The 15,731-nt window shown below is 40.8% G+C and overlaps 1 protein-coding gene across 1 annotated transcript in view; it reads left to right on the forward strand.

The window, feature by feature from the left end:
- Nucleotides 1-15,731, forward strand: part of Unc13c (unc-13 homolog C) — a 439,545-nt gene that overhangs the window by 236,433 nt on the left and 187,381 nt on the right. Inside the window, exon 13 of the mRNA XM_052189342.1 lies at nucleotides 7,764-7,920. Within this exon, the coding sequence (XP_052045302.1) occupies nucleotides 7,764-7,920 (157 nt within the window). The remainder of the gene's footprint in view (nucleotides 1-7,763; nucleotides 7,921-15,731) is intronic.

Here is a 15,731-nt window from a genome sequence, read left to right on the forward strand (position 1 = left end):
GTATATATTTGCAATAGAAGAAACCAGAAGTAGAGATTTCTACTGACATTATTTTTGAACCTCACTTTCTCCTGACCTATTTCTGGGTATTGGGGATCTTCAATTGCCAAAAGCAAATAAAGGAGAAAAGAGGAATTTCATCAAATTGAAGTTTGTGACTCCATCACTCTAAGTTGTATTGAAATTCAGTGCATGCCACACTGATCCTTCATAATTGAAAATAAACTTTCAGATACTGACACATGTTTCTGCGGGTTAAAAATACTTTTCAGAGGTAGCTTACCCATGCTTTCAAAATGCTTATTTCTGTAGTGGAAATGTAAGTTAATTTCCAATAGATTGCTGGCAAAATAAAATAAAAACTCAACTAGAGAAGGACAGTGCATGGATATAGTTATCTTCACTATTACATATATGAAATAGTAGAACAGTATTTTTCTATTGTTTTGAAAACTTTGGTTTAAGACAAAAAAACAAACAAACATATAAATAACATATCAGAAAATAAATCAGCAAATCATAATGATCAAGCAAGCAAACAAATACATAGAACTACATGCTTCACCCTTATTTTAGAATTCTGTCCTCTTACTATTTAAAACTTACAAAGTTAGGGGCTAGATAGATAGTTTGGAAGGTTAAAAGCATTGGCTGCTTTTCCAGAGGACCTGGGTTCAGTTCTTGGCACCCACATGATGGCTCACAACTATCTACAACTCTACTTCCAAGAGGTCTACCACTTGCTTCTGGCCTTCATACACACAGTATATTGCACATACATACATGCAAGCGAAACACCCATACATGGAAAATACATAGTTTTTAGAAAATTTAAAAGTCACAAAGTTGAACTGCCATGCTTTAAAGAAGAAGGCATATCCCATCGGCATAGCACACATGCAAGTTTGAAGAGGGACAAAATGGCTTAATTCCTCTGACTTTTCCTCAATGTTTCTGTTAATACTTATGGACTGTATGCTTAGCCACGTTTTTCTCTGTATAGCTTCATTATCTTCTTCCTAATGGAGGCTGATTGGTTTCTCTTAGGTGCATTCACGTTTCTTTTGAGGTTAGACTTGATGGGTAAGTGAGAGGAGCCAGATATTAGTCAGACGCTGAGTGTGTCATTAGATTTTTCTCTTGAGTAGTTCTCAGAATACAGAGAAAGTAGACTCTGTTCTGCTGGTGAATGACCTGAGCTCTAAGACTCAGCTTGCCAGTCCTACACCCTACATCCTGCTGACTATAAACACACTCCCCTTACCACAGGCTATGTCCTATCAGGGACAGTTTGTCATCCCGACTGTTAAATAAGACTGTACCCTTTGCTCTGGAACATTCACGGAAACAGAGATTATAGTTCTCCTACCAAAACAAGCGAACAATCAGATACTCGAAGTCTTCGTGCCCATGTGGAAAGTGCAGCCATCAATCCGCAACAGAGGGGCCTTTCCGATTTTCAGCAGGAGAGCAAAGACCTGTTCCCTCTGTCCAAGGAGCACGTTCCTCCATGTGGATTGCTTCTTGGCATGAGGCGTGCAAACTCTTTTCATCACGATAGTGTGCCTTGATATTTCTCATTTGTGTAAATGCACAGGTTTTTTTTTTCCTTATAATGTTCTGATACCTCTGAGAACATAAATGGAATTTCATTTTAGGTATGTGTAGTGTATTATTAGTCCATGTATATACATATGTACATGTCTGTATACATATATGCAGAGGCCAATGGTCTCTGCTAGGCATCTTCCTCTGTCACTGACCACCATATATTTTGGGACAAAGTTTCCTTCTGAAACTAGAGCTGGCCTGTTATTTATACTGGCTGGTCAATGAGCTCAGTCTGCCTTCTCAGCCTCCCCATTTCCAGAATTACAGATGTGTGCTGTGCCCCCTGGCATAATGTGGGTTCTGGAGCTGCAAACTCAGATCCTTATCTTATCCATCAGGTACTTTACCACCTGAGGCAATGCCCCAGTTCACATAATTCAATTTTGCATAATTTAGATTTACCTAATTGGTTATATACTTAACTCTTTAATGAGTAAGTGAAAGCTGTGCTTGAAATGTGGGATTCTGCTAACCTAGGGTCTTCCTCAGTGATGCCAACTGAGAAAAAGCTTTGGGATATGGCATCTTGCTGTGACTCTAATGACTTGTGCCTTAATCCTGCTGTCACAAACTCATCTGGAGACTGAACTATTGGGGGTTTACCTTAAACCTGGTATGTTTCAGCTGCTAAAGCCACCTGCAAGCCTTTTAAGGAGAATACTGGCAACTGACTTCTTTGTTGATATCCAACATTTTCTTCAGTGTCTGTATGAGATTGAACTATTACAGGAACAGAGGGCATAGCAGTGAATGAAACCAAGGTCCAGATCTAGGCCCAGCATTCTAGAATGCACAATTCATTTGCTCAGCAGATGTTTCCTATGCATCTAGGTGTGTGGACTTATGTAGGATGCCCTTAGCCTATGAATGCAACTATATCAAAATGCCACAAACTGGTTGGCTTATAAACAGCATGGGTTCATTTCCCACAAGTTAACAAGACAGTGAAGTCCAAGGTCAAGGTTGTCTTGTGAGGAGCATTTTCCTGTTCATGGTGATCTATCTTCTTGCTGTGTTCTCAGAGTGTTTTCAGTATGACAGGATCTCTCTAGGACACTGTTTTAAAAGATACTATTGGGTCAGTCATGATAATGCCAATCTCTATCCCAATGCCCCTCAAAGACCTCACCTCCTTAACACCGTTAACTCAAAGGAACAATTTCCTCATAGAAATATCTCTCCTCATAGACAGATTTAGGCCACAGCCATTAGAACTCCTGAGTAGGGATATCTCTTGCCTCCAATTGGCTTCAAGTTTACTGTAGCTAGAAAGATGGCTCAGTGGCTAAGAGCACCTGCTGCTCTTGCCAAGGACCTGGGTTTAGTTGCCCTATCAACAAAACCTATCTTGCTGAAAGCAATACATAAAATATCAGACCCGTCTCTGGAGTCTGCCTTTTCCCAGCCTTCTCTCACCCTTTCCTCTAATGAGTTTCACAGCCCATTGCCCATCCCCTATTACACAGCTACACTGCACTTTAGGAGTTGCATCCTCTTTGATGTGTATAGAGGGAGTAGGTGTGGTAAATGAGAAAAGACATTGCTGCCTCTGGAGACAGTTAGCATGGAGTAGAGTCGGATGGACAGTCCTGCTGGGAAATAGCTAGGCCCAACTCTCTGCTGCACAGACATACAGTGAGCAGCATCAGACATATCATCCTCCTTCCTGTTGGCCAGCTAGTATTTGAGAGCTAAGACACCAGTCCATCACAGAGTGTTTCTCAGTCCAGCCAGTGGCCCTGAAGTTAGGGGAAGTTGGTCCTTGGTGCAAGAAGTCATTGATTGGCACTCTTGCTTTCTGGGCTGGTAGGATTTGAGTTCCTCTCTGGCCTTTTTAGAGCCTTCTAGAAGATTAAGAGGGTGGCTCCTGTGCCTCTCTAGCTAGTGCCCATCAAACTCCAGAAATTGCCTCATTCCAGTATTAATCAGAGAATTAGATATTTCTGTCAGGTCTTTGAGATGAATTTCTGCCTAATGTTCTGGATGATTTAAAACAGTGCTCTCAGCAGAGCAATGATGGAGTGCAGTCATCACCATTGAAACATTACCACCACCTACCATGGCCAACTGCTCCTGAAGTGATGAGATGTAATGATCAACTGTCCTATCAAGGAAACTGAGCACTCGTCTTGTCCTCCATAACTCTAAATGCCTCTAGCTCCTATTGCCTTGTTTTCATTAGGATAAAACAAACAAAAAAAAAACATCATTCTAGCTCTGGGTATAGGGAATTACTATATTAAATAAGAACTCAGTAAAGATAGCAGAACTGCAGCCACACAGGTGCAGCCACAGTGTACAACCCCAGAAGGAGAGGAAGGTGGCTCTAAGAAAGTAATGTCAATGTATTGAGAGATATCTTCTACTCCTGCACTTAGATATAATAATGAAACAAGTCTATCTGCATGGTACATTCACAGTAGCATAATGCTCTCTCTCTGTCTCTCTCTCTCTCTCTCTCTCTCTCTCTCTCTCTCTCTCTCTCTCACACACACACACACACACACACACACACACACACACACACACACGGAAAAGGGGCGCGAACCTCAGATAACTTCTTCCTATTGGTCTCCTTTATATGCATCTTCCTAAAATCTTACACCCAAAGTAATCTATTAAAAATACTGATCTGATGATGTTGCTTCTTTTTTTGTGTGTAGAAGAATTACAGTTTCTGGGAGATGACTTTTTGACTTACATTTACTTTGTGAGAATTTTGAGTTTTATTTGATAAAGTCCTCTGACCAATGAAGATGTAGTTGGTGTAACACATAGGACAGAGCTCCACATAAACCCACACACTCCTAGCAGTGGAGTGTTGACTGCACTCAATTGTGTCTTCACTGCATCTTGGTTTGTACCATCTCATCCCTGAGTTATTTCTTTCTCATGGTCCAGCCTCATTTCAAAGCCTCTTTCCTAAGCCTCTGCAGGCTATACTATGATCGTGTTCTTACTCAGTGGCCCATGGCACTATGTGTCTGGTTCATGACTGTCTCATAGTTGCTATACATCTGTTACATGCCTGGGTCCATGTTGTTCTGCAAGTTGACTCACTGCTGGTGGCTAGCACACACTCGAGACCCATCTTCTAAGTATCTGTTGCACAGAGCTCCGTGGACTCCAGGCTCTTCATGCTTTCCCCGGTCTCCACCTGGCCTCTCAGCCTAAGCCCTTCCCTTCTGACTGTTCTTTTCCCTGCTGGTAGACTGGACCTTTGGGGCTGTGTCCTGTACCCTAATCTTATCTCTTCTAACCTGTGACCCATTCATACCCCCTGCAGGAGACAGATAACAGAAATGAAGCCTGGGCAATCTGGTTGTGTGGGTTTGCTTTCATTGTTTTACATTGGATTCATCTATCACGAGAGTGCTTGCTAGGGTATGTGCATGGAGATCAGCAGGTAACTTGAGAGAGTTGGTTCTTCCCTTCTACCATGTGGGTTCTGGGGATTGTACTCAGCTCATCAGGCTTATACACCAAGTGCAAGCTCACCCCGTTAGCTGTTTTGCTGCCTGACTCTCTTATTTGAAACCAAGAACCAGGTTGCTCTTGTGATGCCCTCCATTTCAAAATGACACCATTCCAGCTTCAATGTTTTGGTAATGTTTATTTTGGCACTTGCCTCTACTTCTTCCTAGGTATGTTTATTTTTTTGTCATCCCCCAAATTGTCATATTTAGGTATTTAATATTGCATAATTCTTACCCTATGATTATGATCTAAAAAAAATCTACTTTTATGAAATTTGAGGGGCAAGGGGGAACATGAGAACCTCACTTTGAGGTTTTAAAATTTCTTCTTGAAATAGTTTTTACATCATTTTTGGTATTCTGTGTGGATTAAATGCATTAGTGACTAACTCCAAATCCCCAATAAGGCATTAGTTTTACATTAAGGAAAGAAATAAAAGCATTTCCCTTGGTATAATTTTGCCAAGAGTCAGTATAGACTTGAATTATCTACTTCATGTTCCCTGTGTCTTCTGTCCTCTGTCTGTCTGTCTGTTGTTTGAGTCTGAACCCATGCCTGCCTGAAGGCTGTCTTGTGACTCTGTTCTTGTGCCTTTATCTGTGTGTGTGTTGTGTGACTGTGTCTGTGTGTGTTTAAGTATGACTGACTATAAGAGTGTCGTTTGATTATATCTGTTTATATTTCTGTATGTCTGTGTTTCTCTGTCCCTAACAAAGGGTTTTTGTTCTCTCTTATTGAGCATCACAGAGAGCATCACAGGAAGGAATGGAATACATTACAGAAATCTTTTTTTAACAGTTTGACAAGGGATTAAGTCACTGACTCCAACTGAACCCCAAGTGACCCAGATAGCAAACAGTATTACAAATATCATTATCAACCTATATGCAAAAACATTATAGAAGATATGCATTTTAGAAGATTGCTCTTAACCTCAGTATTTGCAGCTTTCAGCAAACAGTACAAATGCATTGTTCTGGGTCAGGGGCAGGGAGAAGTACATAATTTAAGATTACAGCTATGCGTTAGCTTAGGTTGTAAAAGTTGATTACATGGAAAATCCAAAGCAAGTAAGGTTGACTGTTATAGTGTTCTCTTAAAAGCAAGTTAAACAAATAGGCTGAGTACACAACTGTAGAGCAGCCTTAAGTCTCATTACTTTAAGATACAGTGTTAATTCTGTGAGGTCCAGTAAAGTTCCAGTCTTGTAAGAGATATAAGAAACCTTTTCATAATATTTTATCGCTACAGTATTCATATTTAAATTTTTGAATTACACTTATTTATTTTGTGTGGGGGTGTATACATGTATAAACATGTGTGAATATTCATGTGTGTGCCACAGAGCCTTTGTGTAGAGGTCAGAGGACAATTTAAAGTTGTCAGTTTTCCTTGCACCTCCTGGGCTCCAGGGATGGAGTTAAGCCTGTGAGGTGTGGCACCAAATGCTTTTACCCACTCAGTCGCATAACTGCCTCTCATTTGCGGTATTCTTGGTGGACATTAATTAATTTTAGTAAGCTCAGATAAAATAATTTAAAAACATAAATGCATTTACATTTCTAGGGTTAAATGGCAGGCTTCATATACCTCTTAGGGCATTGTCAGTTCTGATTCTCAAGGACCAAAACTTCAACCTACATTCGTCAGCTAATCTCATGAAAAAAAGGAAGTAGAAATCCAGCCCAGCTGTGAGCTAAGCAAGGCCACAATTTTCAGGACTGGCTTGTTTTGTAGGATGCCAGTCACGCTATGACCTTATGCACATACAGCCTGTTTTGGCATTCGGTAACACAGAATGCAGACGTGTCTGGATGGGGGATAAATTACTAAAATATCAGAGCAAATGGGGTCAAATTACATAGGAAGATCCTTCCTGCCGTGCATATTTTATCTTCTGCATTTATCACAAGGGACACTTTCAGCTTACCAATCTTTTGAGAGAGTTCACACGAGACAGGTTTCCTTGAGAGAAGAAACAGAACAGAGCACTCGGTGCTTTTGATATTATAAATGATTCTCTTAGTCAAGGTTTCAACTGAGAGCCTTTGTGCTCAGGCCTGGAATAATTCAGTTGTTTGTCTAATTGAATCCTGTCTGCAACAAAGTGCTTAGAAAACAGAATGGGTGATGGTGGCCCTTCAAGCCTGGGAAACCTCAGAAGCACAACTTAAGTCATGTGTGAAGCTGAGGAGGGGGGGGGCTGTGCCAATGTGAATGAAAGTGGGGCCTTCTGCTACAAAATAGGGGGCAAAGTGGGGAGCAGACAGAATCAAATGAGCATTTGGGGAAAATGCGGCACCGTAGGCTCTTACATTATTAAAGAAAGGCACTGTTGAGGAGTGAGGGTGATCTGTGCCCCCAGGCGTTGCTCCGGAACACTGGACTTTTCTAGGAACTGCACTTTGCCAGCGAGCACACAGCACCCATCTAGTTCAAAGAGCCTGCCTTTAACACATGAGAAGTCACGTTCTAATTACACGACTTCACAGGTGTGAATGCAAAATTTCTAAGGGGCTGAGTGTGTCTGTTCTCCCAGTCAGAGACCATGGGAGCTCTTTCTTCTTTTCATAGATGTAGTTGAGGAGTGATGTAATGCTAACAGGAGAAGGTGGGCTGGTGGATTAGCTTCCATTTTAAAAGCACTGTATGTCTTGCTTTTTTCAATGTTTCAGGCACTTCTCATGTCTGTCTTCTAAGTACATGTGCCCGGGTGTCCCTGCAGTCATGAGCGCCCTGCTGGCGAACATCAACGCCTTCTATGCGCATACGACTGTCTCTACTAACGTGCAGGTCTCTGCCTCTGATCGCTTTGCTGCTACAAACTTTGGGGTAAGTATAAATATTCTTGGAACTTGAACTTTTCAAGCAGTCTGTAGGACTTAGATCCTCAAGGAACTTTGAACCCCAGATTCTCTTCCTTCCCACCCACCCCATTAAATTGTGTCTAATAGATAATGAATCTCCATAGTAACATGTAAACGAACATTCTGATTTGGTACCCTAGGGGAAAAGGATGTGGATATTTGACCAAAGAAGAAAATGTTCTAGAATCTTACTACAGAGGAACAAGAAGCCTCCTTGGGGTTATCTTAGTCTAATGACCCATATTCAGTGTTGAATTGAAATAGCTTTAATGAAAGAACTTTGACAGACTACAGGGCTCACCACTGGTTGACATTTGGCATCTGGGATGACGTTTCCCACTCTCAGAACACACATTTTTGTCACAGTGCCCTGGGACTCTGTAGGACATGGTGCATGCTCTCAGATTTATGGTTCGCTATGTTTAGCTGTATCTCCATCATAACCTGTCACGGAGACTCCCTTGAAAGAAAGCATGGTGGATCTGTGAAGATCTGCAGCTACTGAAAGCTGCCTGCCTGCAGCACCCAAGGGTATGAGGAGTGTGTTGGAGAGTAAAAACACAAAGATTCTCAGAGGCCTATTGGTTACTTATTGTCTCAGTGAGATAGAAAACTGACAGGTGCATTAAGGACAGAAATCCAGAGCCTTCCAGGCACAAAATCAGCAGAATGACCAGTACTTGCTGTCATTGAAGATGGGTCCAATGTAGGACTGAGGAGGATACGGCAGATTCTGGGAGCCTAAGGAGGCAATGGGAGGCAGATTCCATGATCAGTAATGTTGCGGGACATGTATTCCAATGTCCCTTTCTTTTTCACAGAGAAGAATAAAATTGATTGAAGATACTTCCTAAAACACCACAGTTAGTGCTTCTCCTGCCTTTTCAGGATCCCCTGCATCTCCAGTCAGGTTCATGGAGGATACTTTCATTGGCCCATCTGTTGTAGAGATGAAATGTAGAGATTGCATCATATGATACAAACAACCAAAGAACAATAATTAGGAAAACACAGGTTATAGGTGAACATGGGTTCCATTCTCTGCACCCAAGAGGAAGAACATGCATGTATTGTTTGGGGTGAATTCTTCAAGGAAGAGGCCAGTACTATTTAAAACAAACCAAATGAAACATGGGTAACTGAGGATAACTTTGGGGCTGTGGGTAACAGGTTCGAAAATGGCCATCAAGTCCCTTCTGTCATCGAAACCTGTTTCTCAACCTGCTCAGTGAGGCTAATGAGCCTTATTCTACAGTTCTCCCCAAAAATCCTTTGAAGTAAGGATGAGATGAAATTTAAGAATCCATAATCTAATGTGCAAAATATGAAGATTCTAAAATTATATGAGCTATGAGAGGTTTGTCCCCCCTAGCTTACCCACAATATAAGCAACACACTCTCAGCTACTATTGTGAGATAGACCATGTCTTGCAGGAACTGGGACTAAAGAACATTCTGGAGCCAGCTCAATGAAATACTGTGATGGTCAAAGTCCAGACCAAAGAAGATTTTTGTAATAAAAGCATCACCTTGGAAACAGAGCCTGTTGTCTTGGGACTTTGTCTGTAACATAAGGCATGCTGTGTTATGAAATGGCTCTGCTTCTATTCTGTCTGTTGTGTGCACTGTGGAGAGCAAGCCAGGCTTGTGGAACACTGAGCCTTTCTGCCTCTGAGAAGACGTGGTTACCTGATTAACCTCCTCCATAAGAGCCGCCTGGAGGAAAATTGGATGCCACGCTCCCTTACTTCACACTGACCCAGAGAGAAGAAAACGCATTGACTTCGGCACATTTCACATCTCAGTAACAATATGCTTATAGCAAACCCCATTTTGTAAATCAAATAACATCTTGTAGAATAGAAACAGAAAAAAACCTGAAACATTTGATCAAACCACAGCTCAATTAATTGGCAGTCTGGAATGTGGCTGTGTATTTTTTCCCTCACTGTGGAATATAATCCTGCTTCCTAAACCAAACATAGCAACTATACTATCTCCCACCTCCACTTTAGAGCCCTGAGTTCTTAGTCATTCAAGGACTAAAGTAGATACAAAGTAGATGCAGGGTACAGTGGCAGTGTATATAGTCAATTGTTTAACCTTTTGAAAAGGTATAACCCAGATTTTTCAAATCCCCCCAAACATAAGTGTATTTGCAAAAGGTTTCTTCAGTCTGGGCATGGTGGTGCATACCTTTAATTTCAGCACTTGGGAGGCTGAGACAGGTGCACCTCTGAGCTTGAGACCAGCTAGTCTACATAGAAGACGTAGTTCCAGAACAACCAAAGCTACATAGAAAAACTGTCTTAGAAAAAGAATTAAACAGAAGGAAAAAAAGAAAGATTTCTTCAGAGTCTTACACACCTTAGGCATGTGTTCGACCATCAACCCCCATCTCCAGTTCACCCCCAAGTTCATTTCTGTGCCTACTTGTTCTTCCAGCTTTACTTGGCAACTCCTATAAGCTACTGTGGCAGCTGATGGAATGGAAGAAAGATGCACTTTGACTTTGACTCTCTGAGGTTTAGACTCTAATGAGATAATCACAGAAATGTGGAAAGTAAACACAAGTCACTCTTGGATGTAGCAAGTCTCACAGAAGTTTACTCGATATTTACAAAAGCGTGGATACTAGAGAATAAGGAGTGACTGACAGCCTTAGGACCGCCCACAAGTTGGCAAAGCAATAGTGGACAGTAAGTTCCAAGTCCAAGAAGTACCAGGAAAACAACCACAGACTTACTGAGATAATTTAGTAAATACAAGGAAGAATGAAGATAGAAAATAAGTTGAGAAGTATACATAAAGGTCAGGAGAGATAGCCCAGCAGTTTAAAGGGCGTGCTTCTCCAGCAGAGGACCCAAGTCAGGTTCCCTGTACCCAGTAGATGTTGCGTGTGGGTCAAAACCACCTATAACTCCAACTCCAAGAGGACCCAATGTCTCTGGCCTCCTCAGATATCTGCATTCACAGGCACATACAAAACCCACATAGACACAAATATGCATAGTGAAGAAATAGTTTTTTAAAGTATACATAAGGTAGCTCATCTACTGCAGAGCAATGATAGGTGGATACTTCATGAGGAAGTTGGTTAGAAAATTAATATTGGATTGCTGGGGAACTTTTATAGACATTGGGATGTTTGGACTGTATATTTACTATGCAGGGTATGTTGAGATAGGATTTCTGACAGAACAAGACCACTTTTCAGTGAATGCTGCAGAGGGGAGAGATTGGAAGCATCTGACATAGGTTCTGGTATTGACATTATCTTAGAAACTTTACATTGAAAAGCATTTAACAGAAAAGTTTTCTATATCTCTGAAGGACTTCCATGTAATTCCAAATGCCTTGATTTGCAAGAGAAATAATAAGTTTTTATAACATTGGGAATGTAATGAACAGGAGATTCTGTCCTGTCGTATCTTTCCAAAATCGTCATGCTAGCAACAATAGACTAGAAAACAAGCATCTCTGTAATTTGGCCAGTTGAAATAAGCCGAGAAGCAGATGATGGGGAGGGGACACATCTCATGTCTCCTTCCAAATATGATAGCCAGGACACTGTACCGCTGATAGGCAGAAACTAAGATCATTACAGGAACTTGATGGGAAGCACTCTGAGAATAAAAGCATTGGTGTTGAGTCTCTGGACTCAGAGATAGAAACATTGGTATTGAGTATCTGAGCTGCAGGAAGCCGTGGAATCAAAGAGGAGAGAGAGAGAGGCCTAGTCCTGGTCACTGACGGGGATAGGGGGTGGGACAAATGTGCTGATGACTCCAATTTGTCAATGTGATGCCAAGGCTAGTCAATAGCAAAATGTAGTGTGAGACAAAAGGGGAATAAAGGTGAAGAGTGTTTTGGAAAAGACTGTTAGATCGCTTCCTTTTTAAAATAGTTTTAAAGTGTGTGTGTGTGTGTGTGTGTGTGTGAGAGAGAGAGAGAGAGAGAGAGAGAGAGAGAGAGAGAGAGAGAGAGAGAGAGAATGCAGTACCCACAGAGGCTGGCAGAGGATGTCAGATCCCCTAGCACTGGAGTCGCAGGTGGTTGTGAACCACCCAGCATGGGTTCTGGGAACCAAACCCAGACCCTCTATAAAAGCAGCAATTATTCTTACTCACTGGGAAATCTGTCCAGCCCCATCATTGTTTCTTCACAGCTTACTAGTTTATGTAGAAAGACGCATTCTAGTGTTTGTTCATGACACTTGCATGACTTTACAGGGTATTCTTTAAGAAGAATGAAAATTTTTCAATAGGAAATTTGTTGTAAAATTAACATTTATGACAGATACTATCAGCAGCACAAACTTCAAGAAAGGAAACTGAATGTTTTCATTCACTTTGTTACACACAAAAAAATTCTTTGGATTCTGACTATATATTATTTGCATTTCTTCATTGACAAAAAATTCTGATATTCCTTTTTACAGGAAAAGAAAGTCTTTCAGTCTTTCACATCAATGAGTAGGTGATGATTTTTAGATTCTAATCTGGAGGAGTTTATCTTCCCAATTCATTCCTAATGCCACACATTCCTTATGCCTAACACTTCTAATGGACTTTCTCAGACTTGGGAAAAAAACATATTACATTTATGTTAGAGATGATATAAGAATAAAGAGTGGCCCATGAAGAACAGACAATGATGATTTTAATCAAGGCTATTTCAGTAGAGGAGAGAGAGGAGGTTCAGTCTCCACCTCAGTCCACTGTGATAGAATGTGGGAGGATTTTCATACACTGGCATTAGAGAGGATGCTGAGGAGACTGTTAAAGGATGGACCAGTGGGATATGACCAGCGTGTTAAAGTGTTTTTAAGTTGCAGTTTGTTTTTTGTGACATCAAATGTTGCCCATCCATGTGCCTCAATGACAGGCCCCTCCTCCCTCAAAGAGTCTGGGACATGGGTTGCTACTCAAGATGTTGGACTCCCAAGATTTTCAGGAAAATATACATGGGTTAGAAAACTGGAAAGATTTTTTTAAAAAAAATTTACATAATCAAGAGAAAGAGCAAACAATTACAAGGTTTCTGAGCTCTAAAAGAGAAAACTTCAGGACGGGAATATAGGCAAACCCTATACAAGGATAAGTCAAGGAAAAGAGCCTTAGGAAACCCATCACATGGACTGGGGCATGCCAGTGCTTTGCATGTTCTCCTGTGAGGGACCAACAAACACTTAGAAATTAATGAAATATGTTAAATTTTCAGTATATTTATTAATATCAATATTAATATCAAATCAATAAGAAATGCAAAGGCATCCCAATATGTTTTAATGATTAACATAAACTGAATTACACAAAATTATTAAAAGTCCTTAAATATTCTGTTTGAAATATTTTTCTTCTTCCTGAGTCATTGGTTTTGATGGATTTGGATGGAGGGATTGCCAGTCCATGTGTGGATATCCTTTATCTTATTTCTGACACTCTTCACAAACCTGAGATCACATGAGTGCATAGGATCCCTTCAAGAGATACTGAGACAGATGAAGGTCTCAAAGCTTGACTGGCATCAGAGCTCAGCCACACTGTGACCAAGATGGGAAGTGGAGAAAGAAGCTGAGGCTGTGTGGAGATGATACCCATTCCTAATAGGAACTTTTCTTCCCACCACTTCCAGATTCCTGGGAGTCCGTTTCAAACATGCACTCATGAGGTAGCCACTTCCCTTCCCTCCCTTAGTCTTCCCTCTGTTCATGAGTCCAGTCCAGTCTACCTCATAGTTTGTAAAGCCAATGAGTTAAGAATGATTTTTTTTATGCCTTTAAAAGTTATTTTTAAAAAATCAAAAGATTATGATCTTATTATACATGAAAATTATATAAAATTACAATTTTGCTGTTGATCAATAAGGTTTTATTGAAAAATAACCATGTCCAAAACACTGGTGTATTATCTAGCAAAGCTATCATCATGAGTGTCAGATTGAACTAGTTATAGAATTCTTAAGGTCAAAGTCTCTAGGCATCTTCAGATAGCTTGCTGGACACTGGCATTGGTATTTTAATTGTCTAATTAAACCTGAAATTTTGATAAATAACCTACCTAGTATTGTTAGCATGATTTGCCTACCAGACAAGTGTGTGGCCCTTACCTACTATAAAGGGCTGACTAATGTAGCCATTCTCAATGTGGCTCTGTGACCCTTGGGAGAAACATGTTTTAATTACCCTGTCTCTTATTTACTTCTCAGATCATGCCATGCAGATAGCAGACCCCCTCTGTGGTCTCAAAGGCAATCTCCCTCTAGTTAAACAGAAATACGGTAAACCAAATTACATCTCAAGCTGTCCCTGCTGTTTAAAAAATCCCTTTGAAAATTCAATCAACAGAACACTTTTAATTTTGCTTCTTCAGATGTGATTTGGGATTCTCTGACAACAAGCCCAGCAGATTTCTTTCTCTGGCTTTCTTTCTTCCTTGCATGTAAAAATTTCAGGAGGGCTCTGGAAACCAAGCTGGGGAGAAGTAATATAAAAAGTTGCCTCAGTCAGAATTCTGGTCATCCCCACAAGATAGAAGCTCAAAAGTCCAACTAAGTAAAGACTCTTCCACACATAACCTAAATCCAGGGGCAATAAATATGGGGTAGTGTAGCTCAGGATTGTAATTTTTAAAGTGTAGATAGGGTCTGGGGAAATGGCTCAGTCAATAAAGTGCTTGTCTTGAAAACACAAAGACCCAAGTTGGACCCTAGAACCTATAAATGATGTCAAGTGTGACGGTACATGCTTGTAATCATAGTGTGGTGGTTTGAAGAGATTGTCTCCCATGGGCTCATGTATTTGAAGACTTGGTCTGCAGTTGGTACAACTGTTTGGGAAGAAGGAAAAGGTGTGGTGGTGTTGGAGAAGGTGTTACTTGGGACGGCATTTGAAGTTTCAAAAACCTACACCATTCCAAGTTCTCCCCCTCTTCTGTCTCTCTGTCTCTCCCTGTCTTTCTCTCTTTTCTCTCTCTCTCTCTCTCTCTCTCTCTCTCTCTCTCTCTCTCTCTCTCTCTCTCTATCTATCTCTCTCTCCCTCTCCCCTATGGATGCCTTATATATAAACTCTCAGCTATTGTAACAGTGCCATGTCTGTCTGCTGCCATGTTCTCCATGATGGTAATGGACTCATCCTCTGAAATTGTAGCACCCATAAACTCTTCCATAGTGGCTTTGGTCATAGTGGCTTATCACAGCAATAAAAAGCTAATTGAGACACTCAGCATTAAGAAGGAAGAAATAGGTAGATCCCTGGGACTCTTATGAGCCAGCCTAGTCTACTTGGTGAGTTCAGGCTGGTGAGAGACCTTGTCTTTTAAAAAAAATATGTATTAGTATCATTCTGTTTCATTAGTTATTTTCTCCAATTAGAATAAAGTATGCTTCTTTAACTTTTCTTATTAAAAATAGTGGATGGTAAAGAATGAGGCCCCCACACATGCCTATACATACATGTGCTCAAACACAGATATGCACATGCACACAGATATGCATGAGGATGGACACACACACACACAACTGGATGGATATAAATAGGCAGACATGGAATTCTAACGGCAGATGGCTCCGCCTTTCTCACCACTTCCATAGCCTCTCGCCTTGTAGGTATGAACGACGCTTTAGCATCCAGTGTCTTCCCCGGCTAAAGAGAATCACAAAAGCAAATGAGAATAAAACTAAAGGCTCTACTCAATAAAAAATTATGTAGCAAATACTAGTAACATGAACAGACCCCGCCAAGCATCCTTTCTGGACTCTTTTTGATCAATAATT

This window comes from Apodemus sylvaticus, chromosome 7 (genome assembly GCF_947179515.1).
Source record: "Apodemus sylvaticus chromosome 7, mApoSyl1.1, whole genome shotgun sequence".
In the NCBI taxonomy this organism is placed as follows: domain Eukaryota; kingdom Metazoa; phylum Chordata; class Mammalia; order Rodentia; family Muridae; genus Apodemus; species Apodemus sylvaticus.